Source organism: Cuculus canorus, chromosome 6 (assembly GCF_017976375.1).
Source record: "Cuculus canorus isolate bCucCan1 chromosome 6, bCucCan1.pri, whole genome shotgun sequence".
NCBI classification, from domain to species: Eukaryota; Metazoa; Chordata; class Aves; order Cuculiformes; family Cuculidae; genus Cuculus; species Cuculus canorus.
In genome coordinates, this window is record NC_071406.1 from 35,121,010 (window position 1) to 35,144,679 (window position 23,670).

The following is a 23,670-nucleotide window of genomic DNA, read 5'->3' on the forward strand; positions in this document are numbered from 1 at the left end:
CCAAAAGGAGTATCCTCTGAGAGTAAAAAACTGCAAAGGAATAGAAAAGTTAATGCATTTGCAGCCTTGAGAATGCCCATACAGGTAAAAACAGACAAAAGAAGCCAGGGGGTAAACCGTTAACATTAAAGAACCAAGGAAACCAGCAACCCAGCATGCAGCGGAGAGGTGTGACAACAGTAAATGCTCCTGCTTGGATCTTCTCCGCAGCCTCCTCAATAATAAGGGATTGAAACACTCACATGGTTTTGCTCCAAGCTTTTGGTCCTATTGGTAACGGTTTAAGTGCTTTGGTTAGTAGGTCATTCGAGTGTCACTTTGCAAACTCTTTTTGTGTAACCTGGTGTTATTAATTCTGATTTTACTGGACAAATACAAGCTATGGTTTATATTCCTTTCCCACCTGTGTATATCACCCAAAGCAGTTGTGTTGCTCAATTAATACCATTTCAAAGATTGTATTAGAGAAAATAGGCCTTCAAGTCGCACCTGAAAAAATTAAAACCTGGAAATATCTTGAGTGGAAAATATTGAATGCCACAATTGAACTCCAGCAAACCAAATTGCAAATAGTAGTTAAAACAATTTAAAAAAGCTCCTAGGAACAATCAGTCTAGTTAAACCTTATTTGGGTATAACTAATGCAGAACTAAGTCCATTATTTGATCTTCTTAAGGGAGGATATGGCTTTAACAGCACCTCGTACTTTTATGAGTGATGCACAACAAACTTTGGGCAAAATTGAAAAAGCCATTTCTCAGAGAAAAGCCCATAGACGACTTGATGGTCATCCAATATGTATGTTTGTGTTATTCCATGTCAGACATTTGGTCTAATAGCACAATTAATACCTTTTAAAAGTAAAGCTCCCCAAACTGGAAAAAAAAAAAAAAAAAAAAATCCAGTAAGCAACAGACAAGCACATCGCGGAGCATATAGGTGGCCTGACAATTTTTTGATCATCGATAACGCTTTCTCAGCCTGTTGGGTTAATAATGCAATGGGTTGAAACCGATTTGGACAAATTAAAAATTATATAATGGCAGTTCTTATCTAATCAGCCATCAATGACGATTGTAACAAGAGTAGAAACGTTTGCACAGTTAATCATGAAAGGTCAAGATCGGCTAGATGAATTGAATGGGAAAGAGCCTGAAACAATAGTCATTCCGATGACAGACCGATATTTACAGTGGAGTATGCAGAACAGTTTAGAATTACAAGTGGCCTTGCTAAACTTTAGTGGACAAATTAAAATTCATCATCCAGGCCATCGGTTGATAACCTTTTTGCAACAAAAATGTGTAGAGGAAAAATCTAAGTGTAATACCACACTGGTAAATGGGCTGACAGTTTTTACAGATGGGAGTACAACACCTTATTGGCATTCCACATTCACCAATAAGTCAAGCGATTGTAGAACACTCTCATGCAACCTTAAAGTCACTTTTGCAAAAAAAAAAAAAAAAAAAAAAAAGGGGGGGAGAAATGTTACCTCCTAGTGAAAGAATTGCAAAGGCGACTTATGTGTTGAACTTTTTACGTTTAACTGGAAATAGAACTAGTCCTCCTATTGTAATCCATCACCGATCGCTAGAGACAGGACTGAATAACCAGGACCAGCAAGGTATCAAAGTACTATACAAAGACTGGGACTCAGGCGAATGGGAAGGACCTGTTGAGCTAAAAATGACAGGAAGAGGTTATGTTTGTGCCATTACAGACAGCGGTCCAAGATAGGTTCCAGCGAAATAGGTCAGTAATAATGGATGCTTATGTTAATGTATAATTGTACCTATAACATCACTCAGAAAGGTCAGAATGTAAATGCTACTTTACCTGTGTATAGAAACGCTACAGCCTTGTATAGTCATATCTCTCCTAAAGTATCACACTCTTTTTCTTTTCCAGTTGCTTTTCCTGTAGAAATTTTTTGTCTGATTAATGGAGGTAAAGTGTGCGGAGGAATATTGTCAAAATTTAATTGCAGGCTATGTAGCCTTGGATGGCTTACGTTACTAACTCCCAATCTCACTATGATTTATAACAAGAAATGAAGTAAACAAAATAAACGATCTATCCATTAATTTGGGGCTGACTGTGAGAGTACAGTCACCTTTCCGGGAATCTGGAGAAATTGTAGCTGCCTCAGCATTAGCTCCTGGGGCAGCAACTGCAGCGGCCTTGACAAAGCTGACAAAATTGGGATGTCGGTTGACCAATGCTACTTCAATGGCTTTGAGTGGCTTGTTAGCTGATGTTAATAGCGTTAGGCATGTTACATTACAAAATAGAGCTGCAATAGATCTTTAGTATTAGCACGGCCATGGGTGTGAAGATTTTGAAGGCTGTGTTGTATGGATCTGGCAGATCATTCAGAATCCATACATAAACAAATAAAAGCCTTAGTTGGACGCACTCAAAGAAACTCAAAGACACGGGGGACATCTTCCTTCCTTGACAAAAAACAAGGGCCTCTGAACCTCCCTCACAACAGATCTATGTAAACCTGGTAGCCTCAGCATTGCCCTCTACGTAGAAGGGTGAAACTACAACCTCACTGGTGTTGCTGAAGTATTTCTAATCGGATTAGAATCTTGATCAACAACAGACTGGGGCTCCAGAGGATGTGGGGGTAGACAGCCAGTTATTTGTCTTCTGAAAATATCAACTTTTTATTTTTCTTACGTATTTTTGGCTGTGCTTTACTTCCCAGTTAGAAGGTGGAGGTTAAGCACGTAACTCTGCCTTTCTTTTATTTTGCATACTTTTTCCTTTTTTTTTTTTGACTTGCAAGTTAAAAAAAACTTGGATAGTACAGAAAACATACACTTATAAACCTCCAAATATGCTATTTCAGCTTAGCTAAGCAGCTTTTATGTATCATTTACATTTTCATGAGGGTTTGTGGCTATACTAATCTATCGTTTTTCAGCAATAAAATGAATATATTAGAAAATACACTACTGGCACAGCACCTGAAGACTCCTTCCAAGCTCTGGGGTACCTAGGAGTTCTTAGTTTTGTTCAGATTTTCTGTATAAATACTAGCAAAAAGAAACAACAAAAATCATGTAATACACATACCATAACCATGCTTCCTTTCAAAATAAGCTTTGTATTAGGCCAACAACCTGGGCAAGAGGATGGAGTGCACACTCAGCAAACCTGCAGACTCTACCAGTCTGGGCAAGTGAAGAATATGGTACAGAGTAGAGCCACTTCACAGAAGTTGGAGAAATGGGTTGAACAGGAAGGTCTACGATTCCATGGTTCTTCTAGGAAATTAGATGCTGGCAAATAGTATTTTGCCCCTAGGATGGAATAACCCCATGTAGCAACACAAGCCAGTCAGCTGGCTGGGCAGTTGGCTGGGGAATAGCTTTACAAAAATTGACTGGGGTCCTGGTGGGCAAGAAGTCCAAGAGAGTGCAGCCAACAGCACACTGGGCTTATTCGCATGAGTGTGAGCAGCAGGTGAAGGGAAGTGATCATTCCCCTTCAGACAGCTGCTTCCTTGATTGTATTTTCCAGGGGTGAAGCAGGCACAGACTCCAAACATGTCTTGCTTTTTGGTGGAGATGTTACTGATACTGCTGTGGACAGGTGACCAAAGCCAGGTTACAGGATACTGCTGCGCTAGCTCACCTCCACTTGAGACACACACTGGAGCAGACCATATAGAGACCAACACGCAGTTAAGTACCACTCACAACACCATTAGCAATTTATTAACCTGTCTGACAAAATGTGAATGCTTAACTGCACCATAACCTGAAAGAGGCACCTGGTGTGCCGGGGGAAAGTTGGAGCCCAGGCACCCAGGCTGTGCCCTAACACTCACCACCTCAGTGCTTTCTGCTTCAGTTTCCCCTTTTTCAGAGTGGAAGTGATTTCACCTGTGAGGCTCTGGGAAGCCAAGTGCCACCAGATGGGGGACAGAACAGTAAGAAAACCATGTGAAGCACTCCTCTTTCCCATGTGCCTGGGGGAGGACAGGTACCCCTCCCCTCCCAGCACAGGCTCCAGAGCAGAGAGCACTTCAAAGGAAGTTGTTGGCACACACAACACAAAGGCCAGCTCAGCAGAGCTTGTGCAGTGCAAGCTGTCATGATGCTTGTCACAGTGGAGGCCCCAAATCCCACATTCTGGCTGTAGACAGCCAACCTGGACAGTACAAGGGGAAGACAAAGGCAGCCTTACTCTACCCATGAGAGTCCGTCTAGATGTACAATACAATGCAGCTTTATCTTCTCAGATCACCAAACTGATCTGAAAAGGCACTTCAATCACCGTGCTGTGAAGGAGGATATACCTGGCAAAAACTTTCAAAAGTGGAATTTTAGAAGAGGTTCAACAGTAAACAGAGGCTCTGCAGTACCACGGCAGCACTCCTCCCTGGCAGAGGAAGTGGTCCAACTGTTAAGATCAGCACTGAGATATCCTACAGAGGAAACCTCCATGGCCCCATGGAGGAGCCAGTATCTAAGATGAGTCAGAGAACATAGCATATGCAATGGCCCAGGTTCAGGCAGACAAAGCATCTGTCATGGTCTTCCCTGCCGAGGCCAAGGATCCAGATTGCAGTTGCCCAGCAAGAGGGCTGTTGGGATGCAGCCGGCAGAAACGCCCTAGCGTCCAGATGGGGAAGACATTGCGGTATGCAGTGTAACTGATGGCACACGACTTGTTGAATACCCCAGCAATATTCTCCTGAGAAAGAGACAGAGCAAGATGGTATGGGTGACAGGATCACAGTGCATCGAGGATGCAGTGCTGAGCTCATTGTCTTCCTGAAGTCCCCCATCAAAAGCCACATGTGGCTTCCCTTCCAGGTAAGGAAATGCACATCACTGCAACGGCTGCACAACACCCAGGACATCTGCAACATCAGGGAACCCCTTGGAAAGACCAGAGGAAAGATGTACCTGAGGCCAGTCCCCATTGGGCAGCTGTTTATCAATCAACACTTTGATGCCCCTTTCCAGCACACTGATGTCAGGATACCTGAAAAACACAAAGGAGATGTAAGCATTCTTATCCAAACCATCTAAAAACACCTATCCATACACTTAGCGAACTCACGCCACCTCCAGGCTGTCCCGAGCTTGTCACAGGCATGCTGAACACTTTGAGAAGGTCTCTCACAACCCTAGCATACCAGATATTATGAACAGGGCAACCACTTCCCAGGCTCGAGGCCTGCGATTGTGATCCGGACAGATCTTTGCTTCGCACTGGCTCCCCCTCACCCAGCATTATGAACCTCACTGGTCTACAGAGCACTCTGCAGGCCAGTCCCTCATTGCGGGAGGCTCATGACCAACAAGATCACAAATACAGTTGGGCGTCTCTTATCAGCCAGGCCCAGGGCCTGTGCCAGCCCTGCCATACAACGCAGCCTGCATTTCTCATCTCGCTGAGCACTCAGGGTCAGGTGATGCCTAAAGAGGTGAAGGCTGCTCTTACCTGACAGCCATGAGCCCCAGCAGGGCCCAACAAGTGTTGTGGATCTGCGACATGGCACTCTGCACATACACACGCTGCTCGCATGACTCGAAGTCCTCTCCCCACCCACCATCTGCCATCTGCTTGGAGAGGAGGAACTGGCAGGCCTGGGCCACCTCTCTGCATGCAGCCCTGCATGGACAGGCAGAGAATCAGACAGGGCTGGGGGCAGGGAACGTTTGCATGCAAACAGCTGCAAACAAGAGCTGTGCTCTGCCCTGCCCATGGCCAGGGCTGCCCCAAGAATTCAAGGCTCGGGCAGCGAGGGCCCTAGTCATCTTGTAGGCACAGGGTGTGGGAGGAACAGCACCTAGGGCAGGAGAGCCCGTGCACAGCCAGGACATCCATCCAGCCCTGGCCCAAGAGGTGAGTAGGGGCAGGGGAACCAGACAGCCCTTCCTTTCTCACCCATCACAGTATGTGTGCTGCATACTGGCGAACGCCTCCAGACCAAACCAGGTGCCATAGGTGAAACAAACTCCCCAGCTCCTAGAAGGAAGAGGAAGAGCAGTACTGTGAGGGGTGCAAACCCCGGGGTAAAGGCAGGCTGGGACATAGACACACTCACAGAAAGAGCTGCAGCCATGCATAGAGCTGCAGCCTGCCTTCCTCTACGGCACAACCACGCTCAGTCCCACTAGCACCTGCTCGTGGCTCAACTCAGGCACCAGCACACACTCTGAGACCAGAGAAGCTGGAGCCACTCTAGCCCCCAGGGGCTGTCGAGTTTTGTGCAATGCACCACGTGCCTGCTCCACCTGGGCTGGAGGAAGAGTAGAGTAAAGCACAGGAGACAGAGGAAAATCAGCCCCTACTTGCTCTTCCCACAGATTCTGCAGTCAGAAATGTTTGCCATCATGGTCCCTCTCACACTGGGGCAGCCAAGAGAAAATTTGGCATTGAGGACACTGCTTACCCTTCCCACGACCCGTCAGCTCGCTGCTTCTTGCGACAAAAGTCCAGGCCCTTCTGCAAAGTCTCTCTGGACAGGAAAAGACATTGGCTTCAGAAGCAGACCAAATTCAGTAGCTGTTTCATCAGGGGCATCAATCAGCCTCTCTGAGGCTTTGATGGGTCTGATTATTAGAGAGCTCAAGAGGCAAGAGCACATAGACAGGCAGCCACATTGTTCAGGTTCTCAGAGCCAAATTGGATTGCACAAGTTGGATTCTCTTCTGCCTCATGCCAACATGCAAACAGGGGACTCAGTTTACAGCTGTCTGCAAGATCAAGGCAACTGCTAAGTCAAGAAGCAGACATATCTCCAACAATTTGCGCTAGCCTGATCCCGAACAGCCTCTGCTCTGCTCCTTGAGAAGATGGGCTCCAGCCTTTTATGGAGGAGCTGTGGTTTGGAGAATCCACCAGCATCCCAGCGATGCACACCAAGGGCCACAACAGAGGCTGCTCCATTCCAATGCAGCAGCAGTCCAGGCAAGACCTCTGACAAAGCTCAGCAAGGGCTGTGCCAACAGAGGCCATGGCGGCAACATGGGACATTGTAGCCTGCCTTTTCCCCTACCTGACTCTCACCTCGGTGCCTCACCTGATCTCTGGGGCTCTGTGCTCAGGGAACTTGTCATGGAAGTGTCTCAGTGCCTGCATGACAGCCGATGTGCACTCCACATAGGTGTAGTCGATCATGATGTCACCTGCCAGCAGGTGAAGGATATCAGTACAACAGCCCCTCTGCTTAGAGAGCCTCTGAGTCACATGCTGCCAACCTCTCCCTTGGAGCCAGGGCACAGTCATCCCACTGATGGACCTGGGGCAAAGCCAGGTACCCAGTGGGCATGGCGAGGCCAGTCCAGTGTCCCTTCATAGTGGACAGGTGACCAGCCTACACAGTTTCCCTTACCAAACACCTCCGAGGGGTTCAGCAGCTCCAGTAAGTGGCCTCCTCGCTTGGTTTCATACGTTGCAAAGCCTCCATCCGAGTTCCTCATGCTCAGCAACTGGCCAAACAAGAAGAGAGAGGGGTTGGGACTGGCTCACAGGCATACCATTCCAGTCTGCCCCCAACCCAGCTGCAAGGACAAAATCAGACCTGCAAGTCCACGGTGTTGACCCAGGTCCCAAACCACATTGACATGAAGGCCTAATCTGAACCAGCACATTACATTACATCACATATGTACTTCCATATGGTGTTGCCATAATGGGCCAGAGATCTTGTACTAGATATCAGATCTAACAAATCACCAGGCCTTGACTTCCCTTATTTTAGCCGAGTTTAGCTTCCTGCTTTTCTTTTGGCCCTAATTTTAGTGGCACTTACCACATTCACAGCATCGAATAGGCGCTCTGAAGCAAAAAGTTTGGCTATGGAGGGGCACTTCTCCTGCAGGAGCATAATTGCCTTCAATCCCTCTGCCGTGCAGTCTGCCACAATCCAGCCACAGTCTCGGGTACTGAATGGGAAGCCGCCCTGGAAATGTGTCACAGGAGGGCTCAGCACCTTTCCCTGACCTGTTCTGTTCTTGTAAGAGGGCAGGGGTCACTGCTGCTCATTCCTATCCCCTCTGCCCAAATCTGTGCCTTGTTCATGCATCCTTCAGGGATCAGTTCCAGCCATCATACCTTGTTCATATGGCGATAATACTTCTGGTAGTCAGGTGGGTTCTCTGGGATCTGCAGAAGACAAGAAACAATGAGGGCGGGCTGGAGGTACCTGATGCAGAACCACGAGCTGAAACCATTGCAGATTCAGAACCGTGTGGGACGGGGCACCACTCCCCACTACCGAGGAAGCCAGACAAAGAAAGAGAATCATACGTTGAGCTGAAGAGACATCATATTTTGGCCTGGTTTCAGCAAGTGTTGCTAAAGTCCCCTGTTTGGGTGCTTTTCTGCCAGGGAGCCATCTGCTTTAAATGTTCCCATTGGCAGTACAATATGCAAGACCTATTACTGCATCTGCACCAAGCTGCTGGTGATGGTGACCCCCACCTTGAGCCACTGGCCTGGCCAGCAGGAGCTGAGCCCTTGTAGTCAATAGCCAAGGAGTCTGGATTTCCCAGAAGGACACTTCAAACATGTGGGCACCAGACAGTATGAAGGACAAAGCCTAAGTGCTCAGTTTTCCAGGCTCTCCTAGCTAGGGCACTCAACTTGAACATCCTTGGGCCTGGCCAAGGTCCTCTCCAAGCTGCAAAGGTGGCTCCCAGCAACAGGAAGCAGAAATCAGGAAGTTGTCCCTAGGACTCTGCTAGTCCAGTCCTTCAGAAAAGGTCTTCGGAAAGCAACAGATGCAGGAAATAGGGATCTGAGAAGCAGCCAAGTCTGCATGGCCAGCATGTGAGAGAGAACATCAACAGGCTCTGCTCACCTGAGTGAACTGGAGAAACTCATAGGCATTTTGGAGGCAGGATGTAAATTCAGGCATCTTTTGGGCTTCTGCCTAGAAACAGAGGCACGGAGTCAGCAGTCAGCAAGGAGTTGTGGCAACCAAATGTGCCCCTCAGGAAGAAGAGGATGTGCTAGGACCTTGCTGACCCGCTGATATAGGTGCCATTACTGCCTGGCCCTTCACATAGCCCTTTCTATAGGTTTACATTCATACTTTTCTTATTGCTTCCATTACAAAACACTACAGTGATGCTGGCATCACTGAGATATCCATATGATCAGGTTAGGGGTTTACCATGGCAAACACACCACCCTCCAAAAAGCATGCCTACTGTCTCTGCCCCAGTGCAGGAAAAACAGGAGACCTGCACAATGCCCCTGTCAAATGGCAATGTTTTGAGGCCAAGAGGAAGTAGGTACGGCCAGGGTTTACCACAAGACTGCAGCAACTGGGAAGTTTCACCTGATCCACTTAGCTGGTGTTGTGGCCTCCTGTTTTCAAAGGCAGGTGGCAAAGATGGGCTATACTATCTGTGCTGGGTACAGATGATACCTAGCCTACCACATCTGAGGAGGGGTCTGAGAAGACAAGTGTTTGCTGGCTCAGTCACACAATGCAATGCCAGAAGTGGCACAGCAGAGGTCCAAGAGGATGTAAAGTGGGTGCTTGTTGGTATTTGGGGACATACCACGAGAGACCATTTTCCCAAGGCAGAATGTAGCACTAAGGGGTGCATTACCTCCAAGAAGGCTTGTATGGCAAAAGCGGTATCCCAGAGCTGGGATCCATTTGTGCCCTGGAAAAGAGTAAGTAGATAGTGAGAGGTAGGTGCTGACAGCAGCCTACCTAGCTGTGAGGTCTGTGGAAAAGCATAGGCAATGCCTTCTGCATTACCCCTACTAGCTCCCCCCCACCCAGTGTCTCAGTTTTATGTCGCCCAGCATCACAACTTGTGCGCCGGCATAGAGCAGACAGACAGATGCAGCAGCTCAGGGGCATTAAAGGGATAGGAAGTGAGGCAGCTGCTTCAGCATGCTCTGTGCAGAACCAAGACAGGAGAGATGGCTAGCAATAGGGAGCAGAGGGACATAACTATGAGAGAAGCACAGCTCAGTCCACATGTAATACGGAGGGCCAGTCTTACTCCCATCCTTCTCCCAGGACCCTTAAGGATGAAAGGGATAGAGGCCTAGAGCTACCTCCTCCGTTCACAGCCACAGAGAGGCCAGCTAGAAGAATGGACACTACTCATGCCTGGCACAGCCAAGGAAAATGGCAGTGAGACAGACAAAACCACCAGACAACAAAAGCAAGATGCCAGAAGCTCAGGCCCACAGTGAATAAGCTATCCCACTATTCCACAGGTTGCCCCAGCATGCCAGAGTCCCTCTCAGTCACAGCTGAACTCCTACAGCACTTCACCTGCATCTTCATGCCATCAAGGCCCAGCCTGTGGGAGGAGAAAGCACAGTGCTGCAGCACAGGCACAGCAAGAGTGCCAGGAAGTGGGCTGGGAGCCACAGCGTGCTCAGTCCACAGGAATCAAGAGCTCTACGCTGTGCCAAGTGGGGCATGCTCAGCCCTTACCAGAGATAGTCAGGGATCCTGGAAACATGCTCCTGAAAAGCTGGGGAGTCCTTCCCATCCACGAACCAGCGAACCAGCATGTTGATCATCTTGGAAATCTGCCAAAAGCAGCATTATCACTGCTCTGGATACAGCTTCTTGCAGCTCCAGAGGCATGTACCCCTTACACCTAGCACAAAGCAATGTAGAGGTGATCCCGGGCTTAATTCCAACAGCTCCATTTGTGGCATTACTAACCATAGCTGAGTTAGTGAGACAGCTGCCAAGAGACTACTCCAGAGCTTCCCCTCAAATCATTTCCCTGCAGCCCTCACCAGGGCCACAGCTGTCCCCACACCCTCTGTATCTTCTGTGCCCTGTTAGCATTACACTCCTGAGCATTAGGAGCAGCAGGAGTTGTGCCGGAGCAAGATCTGGCGATTACAGTTACACGCCACAACTGCACAGGGCTCAGCGGTCACAAGCTGGTCCCTAAAAGGCAAGATTTCTAAAGGATTGACAATAAGTTTCCTACCGGCCCTATGCTGATGCACTTGGTGAATCTATCATCAGCTTTGATGTGGTCGTACAGCTCCGTAATGGCTCGCTGCCGCAGGTAGGTGCTGTGGTGGGCTTCATACACATTCATGATGGCTACAGGAGGAAAAAAAAACCAACATGCAATGAAAATCCACTCCATGCGGCCAGATTCACTTGCTGTGGCACAATGTACTACTGCTCATGTGGTAACCACTCAGGGAAAGCACAGGAACTGCTCTGCTCCAGAGTGGCCTGAGGACCTCGACACAAGGCCCTGCGGCTGCTCTCAGGGAGGGAGAAGCCCAAGCATCACACAATCCATGTCTCCACTCCAGCTCCAGGGCACACACCAGTGGCTGGCAATAGACCCTAACGAGTCCCCATGATATAAAGCAGCTTTGGTTCCACCACCATGGGCTCACACCACAAGGGCCCTCCTGCCTCAGCTAATGCCACACTCACCATAGGCAACTCCCAGCAGCCAGCTGTGCGGGGTATACACATCACAGGCAGCCACGTTGTTCCTCTGGGCTGGCCAGTCTATGCTAGCATAGTCTTGCACATACAGCTCCTGGCACAGGAAAACAAAGAGCATCAGCCTGACAAGCTGGAAGCGGCACCCAGAGGCAGCTTGCTGCTGGAAGTTGGCTCCACTGCCTGGACAGAGAGACTGTGCAGGTATGAGACCTGTCACTTCGCAAGACAGAGGCTGGCCCACAAAGACATCGCTGGCACAGCAGGTGGTCAGGAAGCCATGTATCCTTATCAGGGAGCCCCCATCATTACCTGCCTCAAGCTCTGTATGAGCTCATCCTCTTCTGCTGATAGACGTTTGGCGTAGCAGTAGCTCATGGGGAGGTAAACCTGGCGGCAGTGACACCAGAGCCGTGATGGGTGGGCTGGGAACCATGTAGGAAGCAGCCTGTTCATAACATAGAAGGAACTACTGTGAGGAACAAGGGAGAGACAGAGGTGCTGACAGGGGGATAGGTGGAGCAGGGCATGCCTTTCCCTACCCCCTGTACCAGGCGTGCTGCTGGTGGTAAAGCAGGAGAAAAGGGTCTATCCATATACCCTGGCCCTGTTCAGATCCTTCCCAACAGAGCTGCTCCCTTCCCACCAGGGCCGGCAAACACTGCTTCTGGCCCAGCTGACACAAGGCAGGCAGGATCTCGAGCTCAGAGAAGAGGGAGGGGAGAAGTCAGTTCAGAAGCCTCTTCCTTGTGTGACTTTGGAGGTAGAGACCCAGACTGACAGTTAAATGCATTTGATGACAAAGCACCAGCAGCCCTTGATACTGTGGAGCCTCTGATTTCCTCCAGGGAAAATGTCATATGGTTTCTCTCTTTGATTCTCTGAGTAATTCAAGGGGGTACAAGCGAAAGCAAGAGCTGGCAGCCTTACATGTGGCTGTCCTGTCCTGCTAGGGCCCAGTTCTGGCTGGCCAAAAGAGCACAATACACTGGTATCAGGCAGGGAGCACACAAACGTATCGAGGACCCTGGGTGAAGCTAACAGGGCCAGGTTCTGGCATCTCCTTCAGTTCTATGTTCAGTGCTATCTACTGACTGGCTGGCCTTGCTGGTCTTCTAACTAACAAGCAGTCTGAGCATCTTCAGTTGCAGGCCATATCTGGAATTACCCCAGCCAACACCAGTGCTTGGGAGAGATCTGGGTCAAGGCTGGTGGCAGGACTGACAAGATCCCCTACCTCCACATCAAGAGATGCACATACCACATCTCTGGGAGAAGTGTGTTCATTCCTTCCCAGCTGTAAACATTCAAGACAGACAGCCAAAACTTCCCCCAGGAAGGGATTCCCACAGCACCTCCTGCAGAGAGCAATATCAGCTTTCAGTGTTAATGTAATTACGCCGGCTCCCTGCTTTCCTCCCCATTGCACAGTCCACCTCCCCCATGTTTGGGAGCACGTCATTCAGGCTGGGACACATCTTGAAAAAATTCAAGCAGGCAACAGTAAAAAACATAACACATTTTCCCACCATGAACTGAAAATGCAGGTGCCATCAAGGGCAAGCAAGAACAACAGGTCCTCCGCTACCTGGTAGTCTCCCATGTTCCACACACCCCTTGAGTCTTGCCAGACTTCTCTTACCAATGTATCACCCCATGGTTGCTGTGCTGGGCACAACGGAGCTAACCTTTGCTGTGCAGGTTGACACGGGCCCGCACAACATCAGGGTCATCTGGTCCAAGCCCCAGGATTCTCAGGGCTATGTAGTTCAGTGCTGTGCCAAACACCGTTGATTTGTCTTCCACATGCCTGTCACGTGCATACAGAGAGATAGCAAAGCCCATCAGCCAAGTGTTAGCATTAGCCACACAACCCGTTGCACAGGGCTGGTTTTGCCCGGACAAAGCGAGATGTCATGGGTGACTGTGAAAAAGAGGAGACCCAACTAACCTCGGGAGAAACACTGCTCTATGGTACTCTGTCACACATAGAATCATAGAATAGTTAGGGTTGGAAGGGACCTTAAAGACCATCTAGTTCCAACCCTCCTGCCACGGGCAGGAACATCCCACTAAATCGGGCTGCCCAAGGCCCCATCCAACCCGGTCTTGAACACCTCCAGGGATGAGGCATCCACATATTCCCTTGGCAACCTGTTGCAATGACTCACTACTCTCATGGTGAAGAAATTCTTCCTAATGCCTAGTTTAAATCTGCCCCTCTCCAGTTTATACCCGTTCCCCTTCCTCCTATCACCACAAGCCTTTATGAATAGATACATGATACTTTAGGATACAGTGCCACAGAGGGGATGCAGCCAGACTTCATGCTCGAGCCCTCTCTGTGGCAAAATGCATACCTGGAGCGTTTACACAGCTCCAACCACGCAGATCTATCCCAGTTTCTGAGGACCAGTCCCCAAGCCTGGGCAGATTACACAGCAGCTCCAAGTATTGTATCTCTGAGACGCCACCACTAAAAGAAGCATCTTTGCTACTCACAAGCCCCAGCCTCCGTCCGGGAGCTGCACAGAGCGCAGGTACCGCACCATCTCTTCCCGAAACCCCTCGGGCAGCTGGATCTTGGCAACGTGGCACACGATGAGGAGACCTGGAAGACCGAGTGGTGACACAGAGCCGCCCGGGCGCCCTCAACGCCTCCCGGCGCCCCCCGGCTCCTACCTGGCAGGAGGAAGAGCGGCCCGCCGTAGTCGCCAGCCCAGTGCCCGTCCTCGGCCTGCAGCGCGGCGTAGAACCGCATGCCCCGGCGGGCGGCGGCCCCCGCGGAGCCGGGCCCGGGTGCGGCCGGCAATGCCTCGTCCTGCAGGGACAAAGCGGCTCAGCCGGGGCAGCCGCCGGCCCCCCCCCCAACCCCGCCCCGCCCCGCACCGTGCCCAGGCCCAGGCTGTGCCGCTCCAGCGCCGTCTGCGCCCGCCGATCGCCTCTTTCCTCCTCCTCCTCGCCACCTCCCAGGTAGTGCCAGCGCTGCCGCCCGCCCTCGCACCGCAGGCGCCACGCGGGCAGCGCCGTGGCCGCCGCCGAGCGCCGCGGGCCGCCGCGCCGCCTCGCAGCCCTGAGGGACAGGGACAGCGTCAGCCCCGCCGCGCCCCGCCCTGAGGGAGAGGGACAGGGGCAACGGCAGGGACAGGGGCAGGGGGAGGGACAGGGGCAGCGGCAGGGACAGGGGCAGCGGCAGGGACAGGGGCAGGGGGAGGGACAGGGGCAGAGGGAGGGACAGGGGCAGAGGGAAGGACAGGGGCAGGGGCAGCGGGAGGGACAGGGGTAGGGACAGCGGCAGGGAAAGTGACAGAAAAAAGGACAGGGATGCCGTCCGCCCCTCGCCCCGCTCCTCACGCACCCGCCGTCCGCCGCCATCGCCGCCCGCACACCACTCCTGGCGGCGGCGGCGCGCGCGGGTTCGGGTCTGCCCAGCCCTGGCCCGACATCGCCTCACGCGCCGCAGCCAATGGGGCGGCGCAGCCGGTCCGGCAGCACCAATCCCTGCCCAGGCCGGGCAGGGGCGGGGCCAGCGCCGGTGGCGCAGGGCGTGGGGTGGCGCCTTCGTCCGGGTAACCGCGGCGCTTGTTGCGGAGGCTTTGCTGCAGGTCCTCTGCCGGCCCCAGCAGCCGCCGCGGGCATTGAGGACACTGTTATTGCATAGAATCATAGAATCACCAGGTTGGAAAAGAGCTCTTCTATCATTGAGTACAACCATTCCTATCTGCCACTAAACCATGTCCCTGAGCACCTCATCAACCAGTCTCTTAAACACCTCCAGGGATGGTGACTCCACCCCCTCCCTGGGCAGCCTCTGCCGGTGCCCTATGACCCTTTCTGTGAAAAAAGTGTTCCTGATGCCCAGCCTGAACCTCCCCTGGCGCAGCTTGAGGCCATTCCCCCTTGTCCTGTCCCCTGTCACTTGGGAGAAGAGCCCAGCTCCCTCCTCTCTGCAACCTCCTTTCAGATAGTTGTAGAGACCAATATGGTCTCCCCTCAGCCTCCTCTTCTCTGTTTAAGTTTAAAGATAGGCTTTGCCAGTTTAAGTTTTAAAGTAGCAATTTCACTTGCATTATTACAATGCTGTGATTGTTTAACTTTTAGGGTCGCTATTTTGCTTACAGAAGCATATTTGGCATTTGATAATGAAGATCTGTTGCCTGTGCCTAGCCAGTTAAGCCAGATAATGAGGACTAGTGCAATGATAAGAGAAAGAAGAACTCGTTAAGACCAGGAAAAGAGGAAGAAGAACCAGCTAGGACTACATGTAACCTTGAAGAGATGCCCAAGCTGTCTAAGAGTATACACAAGAAGAAGAGTTGAGAAGTTCACCATGAAGAAGACTGCAAGCCTTCCTCCAGAAGCCCCCTGCCCAAGACCCCAGAGGGCAGAGCGCGTGCATCAAAGGGAGGGAACCTACGTAAATAAATTCCGGGGAATGATTATAATAGACATACTTGTTAAATTTAATTAATATGCATACTTCAGTGTAACAAATAGGCAACTGTTTTGTTTCTTGGTGTGCAATCTAGGTGGAGCTATCCTGCTTGCACTTGATGCATCAATAAATATACCTGCTTTATAGCTCTTCCCGAGTTATAAAGTTCTTCCCACACGTCAACTCAGAGCCATAGCCTCAACCCTTTTGCCATGGGCTGCACAAGCCCCATGTCCAGCCTAGAAAAAGGATGGTGCCATGCCAGCGAAGAGTGTGAATAATGCTGGGACGGGCCCAGAGGCACAGCAAGGCTTTCTGGGGGGAAAAAAAATCGCTCTGGCCTTGAAAATGACCAAGGAGCAGGTGTCAGAATTTTGAGAGGCAGACATGACAGCTGTCTCTGAAGGAGCCTCATGAGGCTTAAGCAACTCACTAACATCCCAGCCACCACAGGCTGGATACCCAGAAGTGCCAGTCCTGACACCACTGGTTTTCAGGCTGTGGCAGGGACAGTTTACTTTGCAGAAAGGGAAGGTGACAGGCTAATGACATTACTAAATTCTCAGTTATGCCGAAATCCCAGTCAATAGAATCAGCCTGTTGGATACCTGAGGTGAGTCTACCCTTACAATATCTCACCGGCACTGTTAGATTGATCTGATATTGCATCAACTCCAGCAGAGCTCAGAAAATCTACATTTTTCTCAGTAGTGCAGATCAGTGTGTGACAAACTGCAGAAAAGCTGGTTTGGTAACATGGAGCTCTGTGGGACCCTCAGGATCCTGGGAGGCTGTCCAAGGACGAAACCACAGTATTACAGTAGCAGCACCTACCTAACATTTAGACATATTTCTCATTTATATTTTTACTCCCTTCCATCAGGGAGGGCACCAACAGATAGTTTCTTATCTTAAATGCTATGTCAGGACAAGAACTACTTATTGACAGTACTAAAAGTGAAACAAAGATCAGGAAGTATAACAACAGGAAGAGCCTGAGACTTTTCAACAGACTCAACTTAACTTCACAAAGTAGGAACATTAAAGGGGCACATTTAGTACACATACACTGTATTGTAGCTTTGCTGAATCACAGTCTGCACATTCACTCTCTCTCCAGGTAATTATAGGCAAAGTGCATCTGTGAAAGGGAACCCTCTCTCTGGATCAGACACAAAATTACCAGCACTGGAAGAGTACTTATCTTACTGGGAGGGCTGATCAGTGCTGTTGGCACACCTGAAAATAAATGATCTTCAGCTCATTACTTGTCAGTGGGATGTGCATTCAGGCTGAATCACTCGACAGCAGAGTTCATGTGCTGACAGCAAGAAAAATAAATTATCTTACAAAGAAAAATAAAATACGCTTTATCCACAAATCAAATGCGAACTTTTACAGATCCCAGAGTAGGAACACCCCTGACTTTGTTAGACGGAGTAAAGCAATTGCACTGCCACGCTGCATCTCCCATGCATTCAGGGCTCTGTGCTGCAAGCTGTGATGGCACTGAGAGGTGCTCCTCCATCCTGGCAGTCTAGTGACACAGAAGCACATTCCTGCTTCCCCTGTACATTAAAGATGAAAAATAAATTTCAAAAGGAAGTGGCAGCATTTCTGTGAGTGATCCATGCATTTAATTTGTTCCCTCATCAGATATTAAATCTAAAGGATCTGCCTGGCCTTACTGTAATGCAACAGTCAGGGCATCAGAGCTTAACTTTCAGTTTTTCCATTCTGAAATATTCTCAAAGCTGGATTTGCCTGTACAAAATTTGAGCTCATCCTGCATCTCAAACAGTGCAGGCTTCTGATTGCAGCGGGAGGGCAGCTGACTGTAAGAAACCAGAAGAGCAAAATAGGAAGCTTTTTAAACAAAACATCTCCAAAACTTTTAAAGAGCAACATAAAACTGATCATTGAAATGAAACTCTTGTATTTTCTTGCCACTGACATTTGGATTCTACATGTAGGCATGCTGTGTTACAAGTACAGACACAATCCTCAGGCCACTGTCGTCCACATTTGGCAAAGAAAAATGCCAGAAATAACAACAAATCACTATTTTGCAGTTAGCTTTTCAAGCTAAGTTTTAAGGAATGCCAGAAAATAACAAAATGCTTCTCATTTCCATAAGCAAACTTTCATGTCCAGCTGAAAACAGGATTTTAAAAAAAGTGACTGGAGGAAAAGACAGTGCTGTATATTATTTTAATAACATGTAATGAAATACAAAAAAAATATAGAACTCTGCTTATAAGGCACTGGCATGATTGAACTGGAAATAAAACCCAAGTGTGTCTACGTTCATTCTAAACAACATCGATGCAAGAAGTAGTTGCTACTGACAAAGTGGAATTCTCTGGTTTAATCTAAAGCGGAATCATTATTCTAACTTCAGTTAAGGCTCACTTAAGTAACTATTTTTTGGAAATTACAGACAGAATGTCCCTCTGATATTTTTTTTTTTCAAACAGTGCTTTTCCAGACACTGTTTTCTTAAGAAATGATAACATCTTGTGTTAAGTATGATATGTGCTGAACAGATGTGTCTTCTTCTGTAATCATCTTCGTTTCCTTATCGTTTCTCTCTCTACCTAAACAATATAAGGTCAGACAGAGAACTGGTCCTGTCCCAGTTAGTGGATATTTGGCTGTTGTGAAGTTCATAGTAAAATTAAAATTAGTCCTTGGAAAGTAACAGAATATGCTTAAGATTCCTGGGAAATGTTATATGCATGCATGTAGATGGGAAATAAGATTCTGTAACCATCATCAGCTCATCTCATTAGGCACAATTGGTTGAATTATCCCAGTAGGGGATACAGCACTGTAATAATGGATGCCTGCTTTCCAAAACAAGTATTGGAGAGTTTATTTGCTGGTATTTTCAGAAACAACACAACTGGTCACAACTCAAAATCTAAGGACTGTAGCAAAAATTTACATTATAATTTGTCATGACAAGAAACACCAGCTTAGAAACATCTCACTTGAAATATCTGACCATGTAAATATTTGAAGTGTATTAACTAGTTGAATATAAACATCAGTTCAACGATGAGTTATAGCCTTGTATATCCAGCATCAAGTAATTCCTGAAACACAAAAGGTTAGACGATTATTCACTGCAGTTTTGCCAGCTGTAAATTAGTTCTTAGTTGTAATGCAGCTAACTAGCGCAGCTAACTCTACCATCTTAATTAACTCTACCACATAATTTCTGACCTGATACACTGCAATACTTGACATGTGAAAGCTTTTGGAAAATTTCTCTTTTGGTCTTAAAATAGAGTTGTGAATATGCTATAGAAACCGAAAAGAAATTAAAAAAATAAATTCTTGTACCTTTACTACAAGCTGGGATTTCAAATGTCAAACTTGTTCAATTTAAGATGAGTAACAGATTTTTGACATCTATTTTCATTAGTTTTGAAAACGACAGCTTAATTTGTTTTAGCAATAAAAATTGTTACCTGGGCTTTACAGCACTGTCTGGATGCTAAGCACAATGCTTTGTTGTAATTAACAGAAAAGAATTAAAGATGCTATCTTCTCACTACACACATTGCCTTAAAAAACAAACTGTTTTCTGCAGGATAAATTCCTGCTTGTTTCCTAAACCCACTGTTTGTACAAATGTTTTCTGTAGATATGCCACCTCTCTAGCCTCTTTAAACAAAAACTTTGCCTTTGTTTAAGAGATTAAAAGTGAATCTATTTCTGCATACAAAGCAGCATCTTCTCAGTCTGGGTAAAAACAGGTGCTCTGGTCAGGAACACCTGGAAGTTTGTGTTAGAAAATGCTGCTGACATGGTGGAATTCTCCTGTAAGCAGAGAGCGTTCGGCATGCCACACCGACTGTAGGGAGCCTCAGCAGACTTTTATATCTGCTGCACTCAGAAATGCTTGCATTCAACCTTGCACCAGAGAAAGAATTCCATCTGGAAACATACACTGCAGTAACGCTGGTGCAGCATATAATTTCCTTTTGACAAAAATTAAACCAGACCCTCTACCTCTCATAAGCCACGTTGCGGAGGGCCAGGAACAGTTCACGTTTCAGTGACTTTTATAGCCTTCCCACCTGCTGCTGCTGCTGCTTTGGGTCAGCCTGATGAGGATGCTCGAGGCTGCCATCTTGCTCCTCCTGTTTCTGCTCCTGCTGTTTCTTTTCAGCCAGTGCTTTCACCCTGGTGGTCACCAGCCTGGGTCCAACACCAGACCCCTCCTCATCCCACTGATCCTTTGTACAACATTTTTCAAAGGTGGAAATTTTGGCATACGTCCATTTGCAAAGCAAACAGTGGTACAGCTGCTCCCCACTCTGTATTCTCATGTGAAGCTGGAGGTAAGAGGACCTGGAAAAGGCTCAGCTGCAGAGCGAGCAGCAGGGAGGCTCGTGCTCCTCATGGGTCTTCAGATGCTGCTTGAGGGACAATGCCTGCTTGAAGGCCTTCCTGCAGGTGGAGCTGGTGCAACAGGAGATGTGCAGAGGAGTGGAAGTTCTTCCAGTAGCCATCACACTTGTAGGGCTGCTCCCTCGTGTGCAGGCACACGTGGAGGACCAGCCCCGCCTTCTGCACGAAGGCCTTCCTGCAGTCCTCGCACCCGAAGGGCCTCTTGCCAGTGCGCATGTGGCTGTGGGTGGCGAGGTGCAAGGCACGAGGCGTGCCCAAAGAGCTTCCTGCAGTCATAGAATCATAGAATCACAGAATCATAGAATCACCAGGTTGGAAAAGACCTCTTGGATCATTCAGTCCAACCATTCCCATCTGCCACTAAACCATGTCCCTGAGCACCTCGTCTATCCACCTTTTAAACAGCTCCAGGGATGGTGACTCCACCCCCTCCCTGGGCAGCCTCTGCCAGGGCCCGATGAAGTCCTTGCACTTGAAGGGCGAGTTTCCTGCAGATGGGGAGCTGGTACCTGCGCTTGCCCATGTGGGTGTGCAGGTGGAGGGCGAGGTGCGAGGAGGAAACAAAGGTTTTGCCACAGAGTGCACAGCTGTGCAGCTGCTCCCCACAGCAGCCCCGAGAGCGTGAAGGCCTTGGCGCACACACGGGGTGGCAGTACGGCTTCTCCCCAGTGTGCACCCGCCGGTGTTGGACAGGGCGTGTGCAGGGTGGGGGGCGAGTGCGGGGCCGGGGTTGCACGGTTGCTTCAGCTGTAAAGCAGCGGTGATGAAATATTTCAGAAAAAGCGCTTTAGGCATTAAACTGTCCAAACCCGCACCCTGGAGAGGAGCGGAGCTTTACATGTAACAGCAAAAGTTTCAACATTCGGCAAGTCAGATTTTCAAGAGCTGTTTTGAAATGTTTAATGTGCTTTTTGTTCTTAGTTATTACAAGGCAACTCGTCTCACTGTCATCAATACCTCAATACAAAAACCTTACAATGCTTTATTTGCTAAAAAACTACAACATTAAAATCGGTGTTAGCTGGTTCTTTCCTTTTGCCGGTTGTTCTTATATGAGGAGCCCGATGCTAGTGGCTGCTGTGCTTAATTGCATGAGTTCTGTATGTAATTACAGCCAGAGTATGTAGCTGCATAATACACCACAGTCAAACACCAGGAGGGTGAAGAACTACTATATATGAAAGCTTTTTTGTCTAAGATTTTATAGTTTATTTGACTGAGAGTTAATTTTATATCCTTGCATTGGGAGACTGACATCTCTCTTTCTTAGGCACTGATCCAGGCAGAATTGCCTTGCAGAAAAACCTGGCTCTTTTGCCAAACACATGCATTATTAAAAAACCCTTATGTAGCTCAAAGTCTTTAACAACTCTATAAAAATAATTATTTGCTAATCTCGTGCTTACCTTCAAATACATGAAGTATTTCAACAACTTCACATCCTCCTTCTGAACTAGGTTCACTGCAATATTAGATCAGGCAGAAACTTCCAAACCTTAATTAGCCAAGTGTGACTCAACCAACTGGATATTGAAGCCTGAACAAAAAAGTGTGTCAAAAAACCAGGAAGTTTGTACCACAGCAGATCAAGCTAACTAACACTGAATATCTTATTCCATGGTGGAAAAAAAAATCACTATAATTAAGTTTTAGCATGGGATACTTAGAGAAAACATATCGTAAAACCATGCTTTGTAAATATTTCTAGAAATCATTCAGAGACTATTGGCTTTGGAATGACTTTTCAAATACTTGGTGTTATGCAGGGCACTAATTAACAGCTAATGCTATGAAAACAAGCAACTTTAACATGAACTTACAACAGCAGGAGCAGTGAAGGCTCCTGCATCAAGTAGTTAAAACTGGATATTAATTTATATTTTATTATAAAGTTTATAGCATTACAGAGTCCAGCATGGCACAATAAGTAACGTTGTTACAGTTGCAGTATTTGTTTTTGTTTGGTACAAAAAAGCTGAACAGCAGCATAACTTGTTATATTGAATCAGGATTGGAATGAATTTGTTTCTTCTGAATAGGGATGAGTCAGTGATTTAAAATAAAAAGGCTGCATTTTAAAATCTCAAATATGTGCAAAATTCCTTTCAGTACAGTAGAGACTATGGTAGAGATGTGTGCAATCTTGAAATCTGCATCCCAACCCAGATACGGCCAATATACTGCAAACAATTCACATAGAGGGTGAACTCTGAATGGTTACTCATGACTTTTAAGTATTATTTCCAAGAGTCCTCCTCATAGCTGGTGTTCTGTCCCCGCCCCACCTTATGTCCTTTTATGCAGTGCATCAAGTACTGACATTCATAATTATTGTAAAAAACATTGGTCCATGATAGTTCTAGTAAGATTCCTTCAGGAATTCCAGTAAACTCTCCATCCCAAGACAGCCGTGACTGTGACAATGAATTTATGAAAGCAAATGAAATCTGACAGATGAAGGTCTGTCAAGATCAGTATCTCCAACTTCCTATGGTCTTCAACAACTTTTAAAAACACAGCAAATGGATTCCTGTGTTTTTATTTGGCAAGTCCCTTGATTTTGGTGCTTTGGCCTTGATGTGATTTTCTGGTTTCACATGTTGTAGGCAACATAAATAGGATCCAATTGGTCAGCTAAAAACCCGTCTCTCAAGTGCATTCGTTGTTTCTCACCACGGGAATTGATAGGAATAACACCTGGATCCACAATGACTACAACACCTACGATAAGATAATGCTCTTCCAGAACCACATTTGTCACCAGTGCGACCAGGTCCAGTGCTTCTTGTTCAGAGCCTTCCAATTCCACAACCACCACAAGCAAGTTGGTCCACGTAAACACAGCACTGTTGGCATGTTACAAATATTAATGGTGAGGAAAAAAAACACAAAGTCAAAGGAAGTTAGTTATCAAAGAGAGACTGACAGGAAATAAATTGTGTAAGGACTTGATCGATATAGCAAATGAGAACAAGTGACATAACAGTGATGTGAAAATATTTGTATATCAAGAGGTATTAAAGCTGTAGCTTCTTGGGATATTCTCTGCTACTTGCTTTTTAATTGCCCCTGTACAAAACATAAGTAGGTCTTTCTCATATGTACACAATCCTGTATTGAAAAGTCCTTTGTACTTATGTATTAAACCAGGAACCGTTAAGATTTCACATTCAGTGTGTACATACTTGATACTAATGTACTTGCATAAATCTTCAGAGGCTATTACAGGAAACACAAACCCTCCCAAGGTTTTCAAATAAACAGCCAAATGGCATAGATCATCCATTAGGACCAAAGCAGAATAATAATGTTAGAATAATCAGTGTTAAAAGGTATCATGCAAGAAATTCTTGAGACGTGTTTACCATATCTAAGC

At 47.6% G+C, this 23,670-nt stretch overlaps 2 protein-coding genes across 5 annotated transcripts in view; both read right to left on the reverse strand.

Annotated features, from left to right (window-relative positions):
* Positions 1–2,814: 2,814 nt before the first annotated feature.
* Positions 2,815–14,880, reverse strand: LSS (lanosterol synthase). Its single transcript, XM_054070371.1, has 22 exons — positions 14,796–14,880; positions 14,327–14,510; positions 14,120–14,258; positions 13,940–14,048; positions 13,126–13,247; positions 12,699–12,795; positions 11,750–11,885; positions 11,426–11,534; positions 10,959–11,077; positions 10,445–10,542; positions 10,280–10,307; positions 9,597–9,653; positions 8,837–8,908; positions 8,089–8,139; positions 7,787–7,936; positions 7,367–7,463; positions 7,055–7,160; positions 6,425–6,490; positions 5,917–5,997; positions 5,470–5,640; positions 4,929–5,007; positions 2,815–4,713 (listed from the first exon to the last, which is right to left on the reverse strand). The coding sequence occupies exons 1-22, from the start codon at positions 14,810–14,812 to the stop codon at positions 4,528–4,530; spliced, it is 2,274 nt and encodes a 757-aa protein (XP_053926346.1). The 5' UTR covers positions 14,813–14,880; the 3' UTR covers positions 2,815–4,527.
* Positions 14,881–22,163: 7,283 nt separating this feature from the next.
* DIP2A (disco interacting protein 2 homolog A) overlaps positions 22,164–23,670 on the reverse strand; it is a 124,383-nt gene continuing 122,876 nt past the window's right edge. For all 4 annotated transcript variants that reach the window (XM_054070369.1, XM_054070370.1, XM_054070367.1 and 1 more), the window contains one exon: positions 22,164–23,140. In XM_054070369.1, the coding sequence (XP_053926344.1) occupies positions 22,888–23,140 (253 nt within the window). In that variant the 3' untranslated portion in view covers positions 22,164–22,887. The remainder of the gene's footprint in view (positions 23,141–23,670) is intronic.